The 17,929-nt window shown below is 38.1% G+C and overlaps 1 protein-coding gene and 1 non-coding gene across 2 annotated transcripts; both read left to right on the top strand.

The window, feature by feature from the left end:
- The first annotated feature begins 435 nt into the window (after positions 1–435).
- TIPIN (TIMELESS interacting protein) lies at positions 436–16,851 on the top strand. Its single transcript, XM_090270801.1, has 9 exons — positions 436–557; positions 2,814–2,983; positions 3,236–3,376; positions 3,491–3,569; positions 3,756–3,831; positions 7,515–7,637; positions 7,869–7,932; positions 14,210–14,416; positions 16,267–16,851. Exons 3-9 carry the CDS (start codon positions 3,244–3,246, stop codon positions 16,455–16,457), a joined length of 873 nt encoding a protein of 290 aa, XP_090126927.1. The 5' UTR covers positions 436–557; positions 2,814–2,983; positions 3,236–3,243; the 3' UTR covers positions 16,458–16,851.
- Positions 8,327–8,462, top strand: LOC150016670 (small Cajal body-specific RNA 14). The gene has a single exon (XR_016510349.1).
- Positions 16,852–17,929: the final 1,078 nt, after the last annotated feature.

Genomic DNA, 17,929 nt, shown 5'->3' with positions numbered 1-17,929 from the left:
GTCTACATTCCCAACACTCTTTACCGCTTCTGATTTATCTCAGCTCATTTCAATAAACAACTAATAAAACTCCATGTTAAGGAATTCTGTTAACTCTGAAGACTTAAGTAGTTTCTTATCAAATTGTTCGCCTCCGACCTTTCTACTCCAGCCACAATCCAGTTTTCTAGAAAACTGAGAAGTACTTCTAAAGTGTAAAATGCTCAGAGGGTAACAAAGGCGAACTTGACGCAAATACGCAGGCTTAAATGCTCGGAGGAATTCAGGAGGAAAGAAGCTGTGGGAAGGGGAACGGTGGGAGGGCGGCACCCGGGAAAAGGCTGAGTCGGAAGTGGATAGGCGGGACCTAGGGGAGGCGGGGGTGGGGAATCCCGGGAAAGGCGGAGTCGGACGTGGGTGGGTGTGACCTCAGAGAGGCGGGTTCCTCAGCATCCACCCATCAAGGAGCAGATTTGGCGCCAAACGCCGAGAACGCTTCTGCAGCGGTAGAGTCTCGCGAGAAACGCGGTGTGCTTTCCCCGCCAGGCACCGTCCTGGGCTGCTGCTTTCTGCGTGAGGTGAGAGCGGGCTGGCGGGAGAGTGAAGTCCCTGAGGGGAGAAAAGGCCGAGGGATTCAGGCGGAGGAGCCGGGGTGCTAGGGAGGCGCAAGGAGTGAGTGAAGGTGGGGTACAGGACTGAGGGGGACTGAGCGGAACTGCAGAAGCCTGACTAGCCGCGACCTGTGGTGCGAGGAGACCGGTGGGGACAAGGGCGGGCACATTTACTTTTTGTTTATGTTTCGAATCTGCCTTTTCCTAAACCTAGCCTGTTAGCGGGAGGGAACGTGTATCTGATACATCTTCACAGGGCTAGCTTATGTCCACGGGCTTGTAAACATCGAAGGCATCCGGTGAATATTGATTGAATGGGTGAAGTCTACGTGAGAGAATAGACGGGAGCGAGCGTGAGAATGTAGAAGCGCGGATGGGTGGGGAAATTTAGTGTGTTCGGGGACGGGACATCGAGTCAGCCCGGTAGAATCAACCTTGCTACTTGTAAGGGTGTGATCTCTAACTGCCTTCCTTCCACTTTTGAAAATCTGTGGTTCTTGAACTTTACTTGAAGATACTGTGGGTCGTCACCCAGAGTTGATACTTATTTTGTTATGTGTTATGGTCATGGAAAATTAGAATTGGAGAGACTAGAAATCGTCAGCTCCAGTAGTTCTGCAGTTTGGGCGAAGCTTTGGAATTCTTTTATTTCTTCATTCAGAAAATACGTATTGAGCATTTGCTGTATAGCAGCTTTGGGGATGCAATAGTGAAGCACAAAGAGACCGACCTGGTCTTTGCCTCTCTACCCGCCTTTTTAAATCCTCACCCTAGGGTGTTTTCATTGATTTGAGAGAAAGAGAGAAACAAACATGGATGTGAGAGAGAAACATCCATGGGCTGCCTTCTCCCAGCTGGGCACCAGGCATCGAACGCGCAACCTTTACATGTACAGGACAAGGCTCCAACCCACGGAGCCACCCGCCAGGGCCCCCTGTCTTTGTCCTTTTAGAGCCACAGTCTAGTATAGCAGACAAACGTTAATTAAACAATCAAAGAAACAGAAGTTAATGTTGGAACTTGTACTTGACATTTTGAATGCTTATTATTGGAGGATTTAGTTTAGGGAAGTTAGGGCAGACTTTCCTGTGGAGGTCATAGATATTGGAAAGAGATTAGGGGTTAAGGCAGAGCCTTCAAGTGTAGGACATGTCCTGCCCTGGCTGGTGTCACTCTGTTGGTTGGCCCTTGTCCTGCAAACCCTAAGGTAGTGGGTTTGAGCCCTGGTCAGGTCAGCGCATGCAGAAGGCAACTTATCGGTTGATGTTTCTCTCTCATATCAGTGATTCCCTCACTCTTTCTCCTTTTCTTCCTTTTTCTAGAATTGATAAAAGAAAAGCAAAAGATAGGAAATGGCCTTTGCAAAGGTCTAGTGGTCTGAGGGATACAGCTTTCAAAGCACTGAAAGAAAAGAGCATAAAGAGTGATGTGAAGTGCAGCTGCAGAAGTAGGAGGTGCCAAACCATGCAGAGCCTTTAAGTTTTATCATTTATCTCTGTCCTGAGCTGAAGGAAGCCATTGAATATTTAAGCAAAGTGGCAAAGTGAACTGTTCAGCTTAAATTAACTGTAATATGGAGAATGGACTGGACAAGGCAACAGTGGGAGTAATGGAGTCATCCAAGCAGAAATGTTAGAAAGGGGTTGTGGAGATAGGGAGAAATGGAGAGATTTGAGGGATTTTTGGGAGGTAAAATGGATGGGATCTGTAGGGGAAAGGGAAGGGAGTGTCAAGGACGACTTGTAGGTTTCTGACCTGCTTAGCTAGATAGATGTCATTCAGTGAATTGGGAAAATTAGAAGTCTGGTTTTGTCCATGATGAGTTACAGGTGCCTTTGAGAAATGTAAGAGCTGTAGAATGAATAGGGATCTGGAGCTCTGATTTGATGCCTAGGATAGAGGTTAAAAAAATTAGTGAGTCATCTATAAATACTTATGCAAGCCATGTGGGTAATGAGTGAAGAGAGCCTAGGATGGAGTCTTGGATACTTACTTACTGACCAGGTTAGAGGAAGATGAATCTTCAAAAGAAGATCTATAGGGAGTGTCCAAAGGGAGGAAAACCAGGTGAGTACTATTGTTTCAAAAGTCGATGGAAACACTTCTCCAGAAAAAGTACCTAATCAAAAGTGTCAGATGTTGCTGAGAGGTCTAGAAAGACGGTACTGAAAATCGTTCTTTCAAAAAGTTACTGACCTGGGGATTATTTCTCTGTTTTCAAAGGAAACCTTACCTAGAACGTCAATACGTAAACAGATTTTTGTTACAAGCTGCTCTGGTTGAAGTTGCTGTTGAGGTGCCTATCCCCTGCATATCTCACACCTGTTTGGACATAGTTGGAAACTCCCTGAAAATGCAAATAATTTTATGGTAGAAGAAACTCAACAGTTGAGGTAAAACAATTTGTTCAAAATTATATTGTTATTTAGTGGTAGGGTATACATTAGAACTTGGTTCTTCTGGTTTTTAGCCCAGTTTTTTTTTTTTCCCCATAACTATTATCATCTCTACTTCTTTTCATCATTTGTGAGTTGGAAATATGGTCTGACTGACCGAAATACCTGAATTTTGCTGCAGGTAAATCTTAACTCTGTAATAGGAAGACTACTTGGATGAATAAACGTGTTTACTTTTTTTCTCCCCAGAAGAAAAGATGCAGGAACCACAGGAGCATGGCTTAATTGACCTACCAGATTATGAGCATGTAGAAGATGAAACCCTTCCTCCTTTCCCACCTTCTGCTTCTCTAGAGAGAGAAGATGGTGCCGGAGCTGAACCCGATGATGGTTTGTAGAGTTCCCAAAAAATATCTGTATTTAGTCATCCACTTAGAAGTGATACATTTTACAGGTGAGGCTTACATTATTTAAGTAATATTTAATCTTGCAATATTTCACCAGAGTCAGGAAGAGGACCACCTATTCCTGTACCTCCAAAGAGAACAATTAAAAGGAATATACCCAAATTGGATGCTCAGAGGTATATTAACTATTTCCTTAAATATTTGTACTTTGTATTTTTTTTCCCTCATGTTACAAGCTTTTGGTTGGGAGTATTTGGAGAGCAGATATTTATATTTTCTTTAGTTCGGATAATATCTTTTCTTTTTATGGTCATGGTTTGGGCTTGATGGCTCTAGAATTAAAAACATATTTCTATTCACAGATTAATTTCAGAGAGAGGGCTTCCAGCATTAAAGCATGTGTTTGATAAGGCAAAATTCAAAGGTAAAGGTCATGAGGTAAGAAATGAATGATTTTTATTTTAGACTTTCATTTTTTTAAAATACGGTCATCACTCAGTACCTGTGGGTTATTGATTTCAGGACCCCTGCAGATGCCCAAATCCACAGATGCTCAAGTCCTTTATATAAAACGGGATAGTAAATATTCATTGAATAGCTAGCTGTTAGATTGTTTAGGGAATAATGACAAGAAAAAAAGGCTGTGTGTGTTCAGTAAAGATGCAGCAACCATCATGAGCCTAACTACATAGCACATGTCAGCTACAGCATAACATTTTTTTTTCTTGAACATTTTCAATCCACAGTTGGTTGAATCCATGGATGCAGAATCCACTGTATGTAGGGTTGAATATCTATAAAACTGAGCCTGTTATCATGTTGTTGGAATATTAAGAGTTTCACAGATAAAATTTATTTATCATTGTATCCTCTGAGAAACTGTGATGTGGAGAGGGCACTACTGGAAAAATCAGAAAACATGTCTTAAGCCACAGTATGGCTTTAGTAAAGTCATATCTGAATCAGTAAGCCTGAATTTGTACTTTATAATTTTGAGGAATAAAATTTACTTTGTCTACTTCAGAGAGTAATTTTAAGCTTTATGAGCACAAGGACTTTTTACCTATATTGATCACTTATGTGTCCCCAAGATATGTCACCTTGCCTACTGCATAATAGGCATCAGTTAAGTTTTTTTTTTAGTTTTAATAATTTATTTGTTTGTTTGTTTACTTATTTTTTATTTTTAGCAAGAGGGGAAAAGGAGAAAGAGGGAGAGAAACATCTCTGTGTGGTTGCCTCTCACTCGCGCCCCCAACTGGGGACCTGACATGCAACCTAGTCATGTGCCCTAGCTGGGAATCGAACCAGCGACACTGGGCTCGCAGGCCAACACTCAATCCACTGAGCCACAGCAGCCAGGGCCAGTTAAGTTTTGTTGAAAAATGTAAACATTTAAGAACTGTCAATCACTGGAAAAACATACATTTACATTTTTTCTTCTCTTTTTTTTTACATTGATTTTAGAAAGAGGAAAAATCGATTTGTTGTTCCACTTATTTATGCATTCATTGGTTGCTTCTTGTATGTGCCTTGACTGGAGACCATACCTGCAACCTTGGCATATCAGGATGACATTCTAACCAACTGAGCTACCTGGCTAGGGCCATTTAAAATTTTTCTTATCTTTGAATCATGTAGTTACATTTTTTTGCAGTTTATGAAGTATTTTCAAATATGTTCTCTTTTTAATCTTTTATTTATTGGTTTTTCAGAGAGGAAGAAAGAGAGAGAGAGAAAGAAACATTGATTTGTTGTTCCACTTATGCATTCATTGATTGGGTTCCTGAATGTGCCTTGACGGGGGGTGGGGGAGGGTGGGGGGGGAACAGGGCGGGGATGGAACCCTTAACCTCGCTGTGTAGGGATGATGATGCTCTAACCAGCTGAGCTATCTAGCCAGGACTCAAATGATCCTTTTATATTCCCAACTTGTGGAATAGGTGTTGGTCCCATTATCTTAATTAAGTAGACTGAGTTTCAGAGTTTTAAGTGTCTGGTGAAAACAGGACAGAGCCTAGACTTCCTTCTTTTTTTCAAGACTTCCCATTTCATATCCCAGTTAGAATAATGTTACAAAAGCAAGCATGGTCTTGGAGTGGTATGCAGGATAATTGGAATGATGGAAAGAGGGAAGAGACTGCAGGCAGACAGCAGTTGAGAGGCTGTTGCACTGTCAGTGGAACAGGGTGAAAATAGCTTGGTTACAATAGTTGAGATCAACATAGAGTACTTGTAGTTGATTGGACGTAGGGGGATGAAAAAGGACTCAAAAACAATTCCAAGATTTCAAACCTGGGAGACTGAAAACTTAGGTGCATTTGCTCAGCTTTAGTGAAAAGGAAGGGAATATAAGCCTGTTTGCCCTGTTTTGTCCTAAAACTAAATATAAATCAGAATATATTAGAGCAATACCCAGCTCAGTTCATTGATTGCCCTTGTTGAAATTTTCAGGTAGTAATGATGAATTGGTTGGTGCTTTGGATTTATGAAGTCTTCATCATTTTCATAATAAAATAAACTTATATGAAGGGTGGGCTCTGAGAGAATTTATCTAGTCTTCTGTACTTTGCCCTTGAAAGTTCATAGTATTTTCTCACAGAGACTTCTCATTGAATTTAAATACTTATCTTCTTGTGTCCTTTGGGTCTAAAATGACATTGAGAGACGGCTGGCCAGCTACCCCCAACAACTGGAAAATGAGATTAGGTGATTGAATTTTTATTTTTTGACTTTATTTATTTTTAGAGATAGGGGAGGGAGGGAGAGGGAGAGAAACATTGATGTGTGAGAACGCCTCTTGCACGCCCCGAACAGGGGACCTAGCCCAAAAACCAGGAATGTACCCTGACTAGGAATCTAACCTGTGACCTTCAGTTTGTGGTACAGCGCCTAACCCACTGAGCTGGACCAGTTAGGGTAGTGATTGAATTTTTAAAAGAATTTTAATCTTGCTCTGACTGGTGTGGCTTAGTGGATTGGGCATCATCCTGCAAAGCGAAAGGTTGCTAGTTAGATTTCTGGTCAGGGCACAGGCCTAGGTTGTGGGTTCAGTCCCTGGTCCAGGTGTATATGAGAGGCAACTGATTAATGTTTCTCTCTCCCTCTCTTTCACCCTCCCCTCCCCTCTCTAAAAATAAATACAATTTTAAAAAAAATTCTTGAAAAAGAATAACTTTTATCTTTATTATAAGAATGAGAATGATAAGATATTACACTCTTAGTATTACATATTTAGCTATTGGTGGAGTTGATTGTCTTAACTATTGGCTTCTTAGACAAGAATAAATAATAGTAATTGCCAACATTTGAGTGCTCACTTTGTGTCAGGCGCTTTAACTTGTATTACTTAATTTTTATAATAACCCAGTGAGTTATATATATTATCATTCTCATTTTATACATAAAGAAGAAAGCACAGAGGAATAATTTGTTCAAAGTCACAACTATGAAGTGGTAGAATTGAGATTTGAATCTATGTAGTCTGATTCAGAGCCTGTGTTTTTAATTTTAATCCCTCTTGTACTTTAAAGTGTTAAGAGAATATAATATTTTATAATAAAACCTGAAATTTGGATTTATTAGTCCAATTTATTAAACTTTGTGTTTTTAATTTTTTTTTAATTTTAATGTTGAATTGAAATTTCAAATATAGGTATTGTGGTCTGAGAATGTTTAAACTGTTCTTACTGGTCTTCGGTACTTTGCCTTTGGGATTTATGAATGTATTTCCACAATGCTGAATTCTCAGTGCTTTCTTCTATATATTTGATATAGGGATGTGGCACTTTGTTTAGTTATTTCTGAAAGATATCTTGACATATTTTATTAAAGCTTGTTTTTAGTATTACTTTACAGTCCTGCAAAGACATATATGATTATCATTTAACCTCTATTAAGTTTTCATGTTTTTTTCCCCTCTGATTTAAAAAAGAAAATTATATCCAGTGTGCTTTTAGACTGCAATCCTTAACAGATGTTTTTCTTCTTAAAGTTTCTTTACCTTATAAATGTAAAATGACACCAATGACTTTGGCATTACTATTCAATTCTAAAATCTGCTGACAAGATCAGTTCTGAGAATGAGTTTCCTATTTAGCATTTTTATTTTTATGTGCCAGGCGGAAGACTTGAAGACGCTAATCAGACACATGGAGCACTGGGCACATAGACTATTCCCTAAACTGCAATTTGAAGATTTTATTGACAGAGTTGAATACCTGGGAAATAAAAAGGAAGTTCAGGTATGTGTTGAGATTATTATGAATATCACTTATAATGTTGAATAATACAAGGTTAGATTTAGTTAAGGCTAATAAGTAGCTCTTTGGGGTCTTATTCATTTTGAAATCTAAGTGGAGAGAAGGAAAATTAATAGTAGTTATTTGAAGAAAACATTTTTGAAACTCGGAATAAATGACCATTTCCCACCAAATGTTATTAGTGAAAATGTAAAAATATCTCTTTATTTTCAGACCTGTTTAAAACGAATTCGACTTGATCTCCCTATTTTACATGAAGATTTTATTAGCAATAATGGTAAGAATATAGGCTTATTTACTTTATAACAACTTTTTTTAGAAATGGATTTAGTTGGGGCGGACAGTATTATAAGACTGGGTTCTTAATCTATACTGAGCACATAATTAAAGTACAGTAAATAAGAATGAGTTAAAATACTTTGGTACATTTAGAATGTTGTGTATGATACTTGTTTCTTGGCTTGGCTGCAGTGCTATTAAGAGATGTAAAAATGTATTTAGCCATAGAACATGAGCTTTTAAGAACTCTGATGGTGACCCATGGATCCTTTGTAGTACTTGTTAGTAAAAATATATGACAAAATTATGTTCATTTACATGTATGCCATTAAAGTGGCTCTGGGAAATTAGGCATAATAATTTGATGGATATAGGACTTTAGTAAGACCTACGTGACCCTGCCTGGTATTGATTGCATTTGTTAGCTATACAGTGCAACCATAGGCAGTCACGCATATCAAAACATATGGTTCCTGCCGACAGGGTCTGTATAGTTATCAGATTTTCTGTGCGATGGCTCCATACATGTTTGTTTTTGTTTTTCTTAAACTTTTAATAGACATAGAAAACACGGGCTCCATATAGAATTCCCTAAAGTTATTTATAAATTGCTTTTAAAAGTGTGAAAGATTGTGATTTAGCACTGGTTGATGTAGCTCAGTGGATTGAGTGCTGGCCTGGGAACCAAAGGGTCACTGGTTCGATTCCCAGTGAGGGCACATGCCTGGGTTGTGAGCCAGGTCCCCAGTTGGGGGTGTGCGAGGGGCAACCACATACTGATGTGTCTCTCCCTCTTTTTCTCCCTTCCATCCCCTCTCTAAAAATCAATAAATAAAATCTTTAAAAAGAAGAAAAAGTGTGAAAGATTGTGATTTAAATAATCCAAGATTTAATTTTTTCTTCATACAGGGTATGTACTTGATGGCATGGGATTTGGTATATGGAGAGGAATTAGTTAATATACTATTAAGTCCCATAGCATATACCCCAGGGTTAGTTAGCTTATTCAGAAACACTTTTTAAGCTGCGTACTGTATGCTAAACATTCAAGGATAAAGATAAGATGAGGCCCTTTGTCCTACAGGCTAACAGACTAGTGAACAAGTCAGACATAACATTACCAATAGTTTGATAGGTGTTGTAACTAGAGGTATGAACAGGGCACAGGGCAGGTTGCAAAGGAGGGTAGTTACTTTTATCCAGGGGAGGGGAAAGCTTCACAAAGAAGGTATCACAAGAACTTTGAAAGATGAGCAGTAACTATCAAAAAGGCAATTTTGTGTAGAGGGAGCCCTTTATGCGGAGGAGTAAATGAACATAGGACCATTCTTGGGATTATAGGCATGTTGAAATACAGGGTACATAGAGGAGGCCTATAGCAGAGAGCCATATTTGTTGAATCTGTTTTTGTTTTTTTTAATCTTAAGAAAATAGTTTCCAAATCTTTTGAATCAGGCACCACAACAAAAAAATGTTTTGAGCATTTTAGTTACTTTTGTAATACATTTACTACTATACTGACCATAATGTACATTTTTGTTGTCACCAAAACACTACCATATAATTTTAAAGTGAGAACAATATGATTACATAGTCTACCAAATTTATTTAATTTATTTTTATTACTATATTTTAATCCTCTACTGAGGATATATTTTATTTGATTTGAGAGAGAGAAACATCAGTGTGAGAAACCTTTATCGATTACCTCTCATACACACCCCGACCAGGGATGCAACACACAGCCTAGGTATGGGCTCTGACAGGGAATCAAACCCAGAGTCTTTTGGTGTACAGGACAATGCTCCAATCAGCTGAGCCACCTGGCCAGGAAACTATCTAATTGTTTTCTTTTCTTTTTATCTTGGGCTAGTAGAAAGGAAGGGATGGGGAGAAAGAAACATCCATTTGTTGTTCCACTTATTTACGCATTCACTGGTTGCTTATTGTATGTGCACTGAACCTGCAACCTTGGCATAGTGGGGTGATGCTCTAACCAACTGAACTACCCAGCCAGGGCATAGGCTAGTACTTCTTGATCAGTGATTTGATGGTATGGTTGTGGATTTTTTCCCCCTCCTATCTTGGTTTTTACCTTGCTAAGATACATAAATCCAAATGAAAGTAGGTCATCATTAACTATCCTTAATAATCCCATTCACTAATGCAAAAATTTTTGTTGAAGTTTACCAGCAAGCTTTCATTTACCATTTTTCAATTGGTTTTCTTAAAAATTAAGCAGGGGTTATATTTTTATATTCTTAACTAATATGTAGTCACATCACTCCTCTGCTCAAAGCCCTCTTATTTCACTCACTGTAAAAGCCAAAACCATTTTAATGTCGAGCTTCGCACTACAGAGTCTGTTCTTTATCCTTACGGCATCCCCTTGCCTCTGACTATATTCCCACTCATGCTTCAGCCACAATTACCTCCTAGCTGTTCCATGAATTTTCCAGGCACGTTTCTGTCTTAAGGCTTTTGCACTCACACTATCTTCAATATTGACCTCGGCCCTCCCTCTAGCCTCCAAATCTGCATGGCTGACTCTCTTACTTTTTCAAACTGTACTCAAATGTCAACTCTGTGAAGTCTTCCTGACCACACTGGTAAAATTATGTCCCATCCCCATCCTGATTCCCCTATACTTTTTTTTTTTAATATATTTTATTGATTATGTTGTTACAGTAGTTCCAATTTTTCCCCTTTGCTCCCCTCTACCCAGTACCCTCCTTCCCTCCAGCAATCCCACCCCCCTTAGTTCATGTCCATGGGTCATGCATATAAGTTCTTTGGCTTCACTCTTTCCTATATTATTCTTAACATCCCCTTTTCTATTTTGTATCAACCGATTATGCTTTGTAATCTCTGCACCATATCCCCATATCTCCCTCTCCCCACTTCCAGCTGATAACCCTCCAGATGATCCCCATACCTATGATTCTGTTCCTATTCTGGTTTTCTTAGTTGGATTTTGTTTTTACTTTTTAGATTCAGTTGTTGATAGTTGTGAGTTTGTTGTCATTTTAGTGTTCATAGTTTTAATCTTCTTTTAAGTAAGTCCCTTTGACATTTCATATAATAATGACTTGGTGATGATGAACTCCTTTAGCTTTACCTTGTCTGGGAAGCACTTCATCTGCCCTTCCATTTCAAATGATAGCCTTGCTGGATAGAGTAATCCTGTTTGCAGGTTGCCTTTCATCACATTGAATACTGCTTGCCAATCCCTTCCTGCCTGCAAAGGGTCCTCTTGAGAAATCAGCTGATAGTCCTATAGGCACCCCACTGTAGGCAACTCTTCGCCTTTCTCTTGCTGACCCCAGGACTCTCTCTTTATCTTTCACCTTTAGCATCTCAATCATGATGCATCCTGGTGTGGTCCCCTCTGGGTGCAGCTTGCCTGGGACCCTCCGTGCTTCTCAGACCTGTATGTCCATCTCCTTTGCAAAATTTGGGAAGTTTGCCTCATTTTTTTCAATTCTTGCTTCCTCGTTCTGCACTGGTTGACTGTTTTTTTCTTCCTTATGTTTCAAATCATTGATTTGAATCCCAGTGTCCTTCCCTTCACCATTGGTTTTGTGTGGATTTTCCTTCATTTCATTTAGCATAGTCTTCACTTCTCTCATGCATTTGCCGTACTCAAGCATATATGTCAAGCCTGTGAGCATCTTTATAACCAGTGTTTTGAATTCTGCGTCTATTAGGTTGTGTATTTCCTCATCTGTTAGGTTGGCTATCTCCTCGTCGCTTAGTTCTCTCACTGGAACCTTGATCCGTTCCCCCTTTTGGGCCGTACTTCTCTGTCTCCTCATTCTGATAGGCTCCTGTGTTTGCCTCCATGTCCCAGGGAGAGCTGTCCCTCCTGTTACGTGGTAAGGGGTGGAGCCTTACAGAGCGACCTGTTTCACCACGTTGTGGCGCTGTATGTGGGGGAGGGGTCCGAGAGGGAACAATGCCACCTGCCCAGCACTCACCCTTTTCCAGGTACCTCTCCCACTTCTGCACCAGAGTGGTGCCTCTCTACCTGCTGCCCTGGCCATTGTTTCCAGAGTGGGTGGGTCTGCAGATGGACGTCCTGGGACCGTGGGGGCCCTTTAAACAAGCGGACTCTGCTGAGACCTGCAGTTTCTGCCTCCGTCCCAACCCCCACTGGTCTGCACAGTCAGAAGCAGAGGCTTGATTTTCCCTGATGCTGGGACCGTGAGTTGCGAGGTCCAGTGAGGACCTGGGAAAGCTCCCCAGGTGTCCCTCCTGACTTTTTAAAACGTGTGACTGCACTTCCTGCCAGCCTGCTGCTGCCACTGCCAATGCTGCCACCACCACACCATGTCCTCTCTGCCCCAGCTCTGCCCCTCCTTCCTGTCTGGATGAGTATTTCTTCTTTATATAGCTTTGTTTGCTGGACTTCCATGCAGTTTGATTTTCTGGAACTTCTGGTTGTTTCTAGTTTTGAGGTAGTGTATTCCTTCTTAGTTGTGGAGGGAGATGCAGCACGTCTGTCTATGCCTCCATCTTGGCTGGAAGTCTGTACTTTTTTTTAAAATAGTACTTACTTCCCTCTAATTGTTTTATTTGCTTATCTGTTAGTTTGTGTGTTTCAAAATAATAGCATTCTGTAACACATTGAATATTTCTGGCTTTAGCTTCTTTGCCACTAAAGCCTGCGTATGACTTGAAGTGAATGAATTTCATGTGTGGTTTTAATTTGTTTTTAATACCAATTTTATTTTAGTCAAAGCTCCATCAGTAGTTACATTCACATTGTTTATCCAAACAACACTATTAAAGAGGCCATTTCATGGCTAACAAAAAAGTAGTTCTTTATGTATTTCATTATTATTAATTCAGATTCTTTTAAGTCCTATAAGATGAGGCATAATAAAAACTATATATTAAACAGCTAGTTCTTATACTTGTTTCTTAACGTCCCCAGCAATGTTTTCTACTTGTACACAATCAATATTTTCTGACAAAGGAATGCATTTTAGTTTCTTGGCACAAATTCTTTCCATGTCAGGAAGGGAAAACATATGGCCTTTTGTCTTTCACTAATAAAGAAGAAACCTCAAAAGGGGTTTGGATTGCAAAAGACTGGATTAAATATATGCTTTTTAAACTTCACTAGAATAATTGTAAAGGTTTGTCTTCATGATTTACATATTTTACTAGTTGTGAGGGTTCTTACTATCACTAATACTTCAGGGCACAGTAAATAAGACAAGGATGGTATCGATATATAAAAACTTATTTTTCATTTTCACTTTTTGTAAAGTCATATTTCAAATGGTGGTCTTGGTGATATGTAATTTTTTTTTCTTGTGTGCTAGTCAGTGATGAGGTTATTTTTTAACCCCATAATGTGAATGAAGTAGAGAGAAGGTGAAGTGTCACTTTTGCCCTTTTTTTTAGTTTGCTTTTGGTTGTATTATCTTCTACTTGCAGGTGTTTATTTTGCAAAAATCTTTCTAAGCTACCACTTGTGTATTTTGTTGGGGTGGTTTTGGTTAGAACTAGGTAGTCTGTTAGTCTGCTTAACTGGGCAGTCAGAATCAGCTGTATGTCACAATATGCTGAAATTAAAGAATGAGGGAGGGCCCAGCTCGCCCACCCTTCCTCAGTGTAGAGCTGCCTTTATTAAGAGAGCTTATAGACAACTTGATAACTGTCATATGAATAAGTGATAGTTTATCACTGCCAGTCTTTATTTCAAATATAAGTTAGTAAAACTTAATTTTTCTTAATTCTTAATGAATTATAAATGGAAGATCAAATTTTACCTACCATAATACTGGCTCATTTTAGGGGTATCTTACTTTGAGATAACTAGTGTACATGGCTTTAGGAGTTTATTAAGAGTAATAATATAGAGAGCACTGGAATTTTTTCAAAATAACTTAGAAATATGTACACAGATCTCTAAATTTCTTTTCCTTTTTCATTTTGTGTCTTGAGTTTTATACCCTGTTAAAAAATAGCCTATATAAAATTATTATTGTGTATTATGGCAAGCTATTATAATGTTTTTGTTTAATTTAAAACAAGAATAGTCTTTGGATTTCTTAATTTCTTTTATAAGCCCAAGCATAAAATATTTTTAATCATAACTAAGAACTTTTGCTTCCTGTTTGCACATATTTTTAAACTAGTGTTTTTATTTTACTTAAAACGCCTCTTTATAGTGATTTATAAATATTCCTTTTACTTGTTTGAATCAAGCATGTGTCCAACTAGTTTAATCCTAGCAATATACTCACTTTTTCTTTCTATTGCAGATGAAGTAGGGGAAGATAATGGCCATGATGTAACTGCTACTGAATTAGATCCCTTTCCGACAAACTCATCTGAAAATGTGAAGTTTGCTTCTGAGTCAACTAAAAGCCTAACCGAAGAGCAACAACAAAGAATTGAGAGAAATAAACAACTGGCCTTGGAAAGAAGGCAGGCAAAGCTACTGAGTGATAGTCAGTCCCTAGAAAATGGTAAATTTTATGCTGTTTTTTATGTACTACCATTAATATAGCAAGGGTATATAGAAATTTTAACTTCTCTACTGTGTCCTAAAATAAAATACCTCTAGGAATAGAAAAATGATATAGTATATTAAGTTTATGTACATTTGAGAGGGACTCTGTGCGTGTTAGCTATTTGGAATCCTCAAAGAATAAATGAGTCCAAGATGGTTTTCTGAATAGTTGAGTGCTTCTTAAAAATTTATTTTAATCATTTAAAATTAGATTCTGAATCTTTGAAAAACATTTTTTCCTGACTCCTTAAAGCACGTGACAAATAATTTTACCTTTTAGCATCATAATTATGAACATTAATTATTACGGTAATTTCCTAAATATAAAATGCCTTTTGCACCCATTGGGGATTTTAGAGCCATTTGCTATGACGTGAATAGGTGGTTCTAAGATACTTTTTAAAAATTACCTTGTATCACTTTTGTTGTGAGCTGTCAGTTTGATTACCTGTTACATTACTTTCTGTTTAGTAAAACTGCCTTAAAATTTGCTGTTTTTAAAACAGACTGGATTTGGAAACGAGACATCCAAGTTTGTTAAAACTATATTTGAAAATAATTGCAGCCCTGGCCAGGTAGCTCAGTTGTTTAGAACATCATCCTAAGATGCCAAGGTTGAAGGTTTGATCCCTGGTCAGAGCATATAGAATTAACCAATGAATGCATGGATAAGAATAAGATATTGAAGTTTCTCTAAATCAATAAAAAGTAAAAATAAAAATAAAAAATTGCAAATTGGTTTTGAATGAAGCTGGATGGCATGCCCTTCTCAATATCCAATCCAGTTTTTCCTTTTGAAATAGGAAAATAAGAATTATAGTAAGTAATTAAATTACCATGTTATAAAACAAGTTCTACCCAAGATTAAATTCTCAAGTGAAAATTATTATAGGGTCTAGTCAAAGAACTAATATAAATGGCCTATGGAGCAGGACAACAGGCTGGGGATTGTCTGTGGGAGGCAGTGGAGAGCAACAAGGTAACACTGAAGACAACTGTAATAGAACAACAATAAAAGAAATTTTAAAAAGTTAAAAAATATTATTGTGACATGATATTTTCCAATTAAAATGAATTTAATTTTTAAATTTACAAATGGATGTTTTATTACTTCCATGTGAAAAATTACATGGAAGTGGTATCAACTATTATTGATAGCAGTGTTTTATCTTCCTTTTTGTCATTATCAAAGCATACCTGGCAATAAGCATTTTAAGGCTCATCTTCTATTTATAATATACAACTTTAAAATTGCCCAAATAGAAATAAGTACCTTAAATTTACTTTACTATAGATCACGTTGATATACAGCTTTTAAGAGCATTTGATTTTTTAAAACTGCCTCTTTGTGCTTTTGAATAAGAACAGGTGTATTTGGCAATGCTTTTGAGTTTAGTACCTTTCATGATCTTGAATTAGAAAAAAAAATTTTTTTTAATTTTTTTGATTTATTTTAGATAAGGGGAGAGAGAAAGAAAAAAACATTTGATTTGTTGTTCCATTTATTGATGCGTTCATTGGTGGCTCCTCATATGTACCCTCACTGGAGATTGAACCTGTAAGCTTCGCATATCAGGACATTGCTCTAACCAACTGAGCTACCCAGCAGGGCCACGACCTCTTGCATTTTTTAATGGTCTTTATACATGTATAAACATGGCTTTATTTGGCAGAAATTGATCATAATTAACATGAACTAAAATGATCATAGATATTATTTATTGATCTAAGCTTGTGAAGAGATTTGTGTTATTGTAAGATTAGATTAGGAGCTTAAATAATGTGTAATAATGATTTCTCTTCCAGACTTGCTAATGAACACATCGGGGACACAGACAATTGAAGATGTTGATACAGGTGAGGATCAAAACAAGGAGGAGTCAGATGGATTTAACAAAGACATTCTAGATAACCCACATAATGATGTTGCTACCAATATAGAAAATGAAGAGGAGGAATTAAAAATAGAGAAGACTCAACTGGACCAATCCTTTTAAAATTAAAATGTACAGCAGTAACTTTATGCTTTATCCAGAGATGTTACTGAGGTTGGATAGGCCTCAACTAAGAGGAAAGCAACTTGGTATGGTCCAACTTTGAGATTACTATGTATTTTGTCTCTTGAGTGAAATCCTTATGTAGTAAAACGTTTACAGATTCCTTTTTAAAATCTGGCATTATTTATATTTGTTTTTTATTAACTTTAGTTAAGCCTGTTCTCTTTAGTGTTTTTATACACACATGACTTCATAATAATTATTAATAGTTAATCAGCTTCTGTTGCTGGTGTGCCATTGAATGCCTTGTTCTCACTAATTTGGGTGGTGTTTTAAGATACAAATATATAACAAATATTAATATCCATTAAAAAAACAAAAATTTTACAAACTATCTCTAGAGGCTTTAATGAAAGTTTCTAATTGCTATTTATTTCTGCAATTTACACTTTTAGTAAAATGTTTAAGGTTTTTATGTGTTTACATGTATTTTGAGGAGTAACTTTAATACTTAAAGGGTCACAGAAAAGGCTGATACAGTGCCTTGCCCGCGTAGGTGCTAGGGAGTTTCAAATGCTCCTTGGTACCTACTGATCAGTTGGAGAGAAACTTGCAAAGAATTATGAGGAACATAGAGCACCTAGGGTGGATTCATAGGAGACCTTTGAGTTAGTGGAGATTCCAAGGATTAGAGAGTACATGTACAATGGTGAAACAGAAATGAAAATCTAGGAAAATAGGAAGATTTGGGTATGGTAAATATGAGGCTAGAAGTGTTAGGCCCAGGTGGTGAGAAGACCTGATTAGAATTTTTCCTGCCTGAGTTTATCAACTTGGTAGAGGGGTCATTAACAGATAAGGAAGTACTACATTGACAACTAAGTTTAAAGAAGGTCTGTCTAGTTCTTGGTTGGAGATTCCCATGTGGGAGAGGGAAAGGCAAAATTAGTTTTTACAAATTAGGAGATGGGAAAGTTGCTTTTTATGAGAACGACTGGCAGAGTGATGGTGCTGAAGTGGCTTCTCTCCATGAAGCTGGACATCTTCCCCTCTTCAGGCGAGGACAAAAAATGACAAGGATGGTTTGTTTGAAAGGCCAGGAAATTGAGTACAAGAACATGAGGTATGGAAGGCTGGGGTGGCTGTGGTCTTGCTGGGGACTGGCATAGGAAGGGGGCCCAAGAGGCATAAGCTTTTGAGGACTGTGGCTTATTGCTAATAGGGGATCAGCTAGAAGATGGAGCCCAGTCTCTTCAGATGCACCCAATGCCTAGAGAAACTGCTTTCTCAGGAGGACCTGTTCTGGTTCTACACCTTCACTTGCTGGGCTAGAGGAGATGACAAAGAGAAAGGAGAGTTATTTTTCCAGTGGTGCAATTTGCTGACAAAATGACAAGCCTACCACAAGGGCAAAACCAATGCAGCTCATCATCCAAGGAGTACTCAGAAAAAATGAGGGTGGAAAGGGAAGT

Source organism: Furipterus horrens, unplaced genomic scaffold (genome assembly GCF_987537825.1).
Source record: "Furipterus horrens unplaced genomic scaffold, mFurHor1.1.pri manual_scaffold_3, whole genome shotgun sequence".
NCBI classification, from domain to species: Eukaryota; Metazoa; Chordata; class Mammalia; order Chiroptera; family Furipteridae; genus Furipterus; species Furipterus horrens.
The sequence above is the reverse complement of the archived record's forward strand: the minus strand, read 5'-3'. Positions and strand labels throughout refer to the sequence as shown.

Excerpts from the sequence above, each read along its gene's own strand:
- TIPIN (XM_090270801.1), top strand. The coding sequence starts at position 3,244 with ATGCAGGAACCACAGGAGCATGGCTTAATTGACCTACCAGATTATGAG. Across the intron at positions 3,377-3,490 it reads CGGAGCTGAACCCGATGATG|AGTCAGGAAGAGGACCACCT; the intron begins GTTTGTAGAGTT and ends ATATTTCACCAG. Across the intron at positions 7,638-7,868 it reads GAAATAAAAAGGAAGTTCAG|ACCTGTTTAAAACGAATTCG; the intron begins GTATGTGTTGAG and ends CTTTATTTTCAG.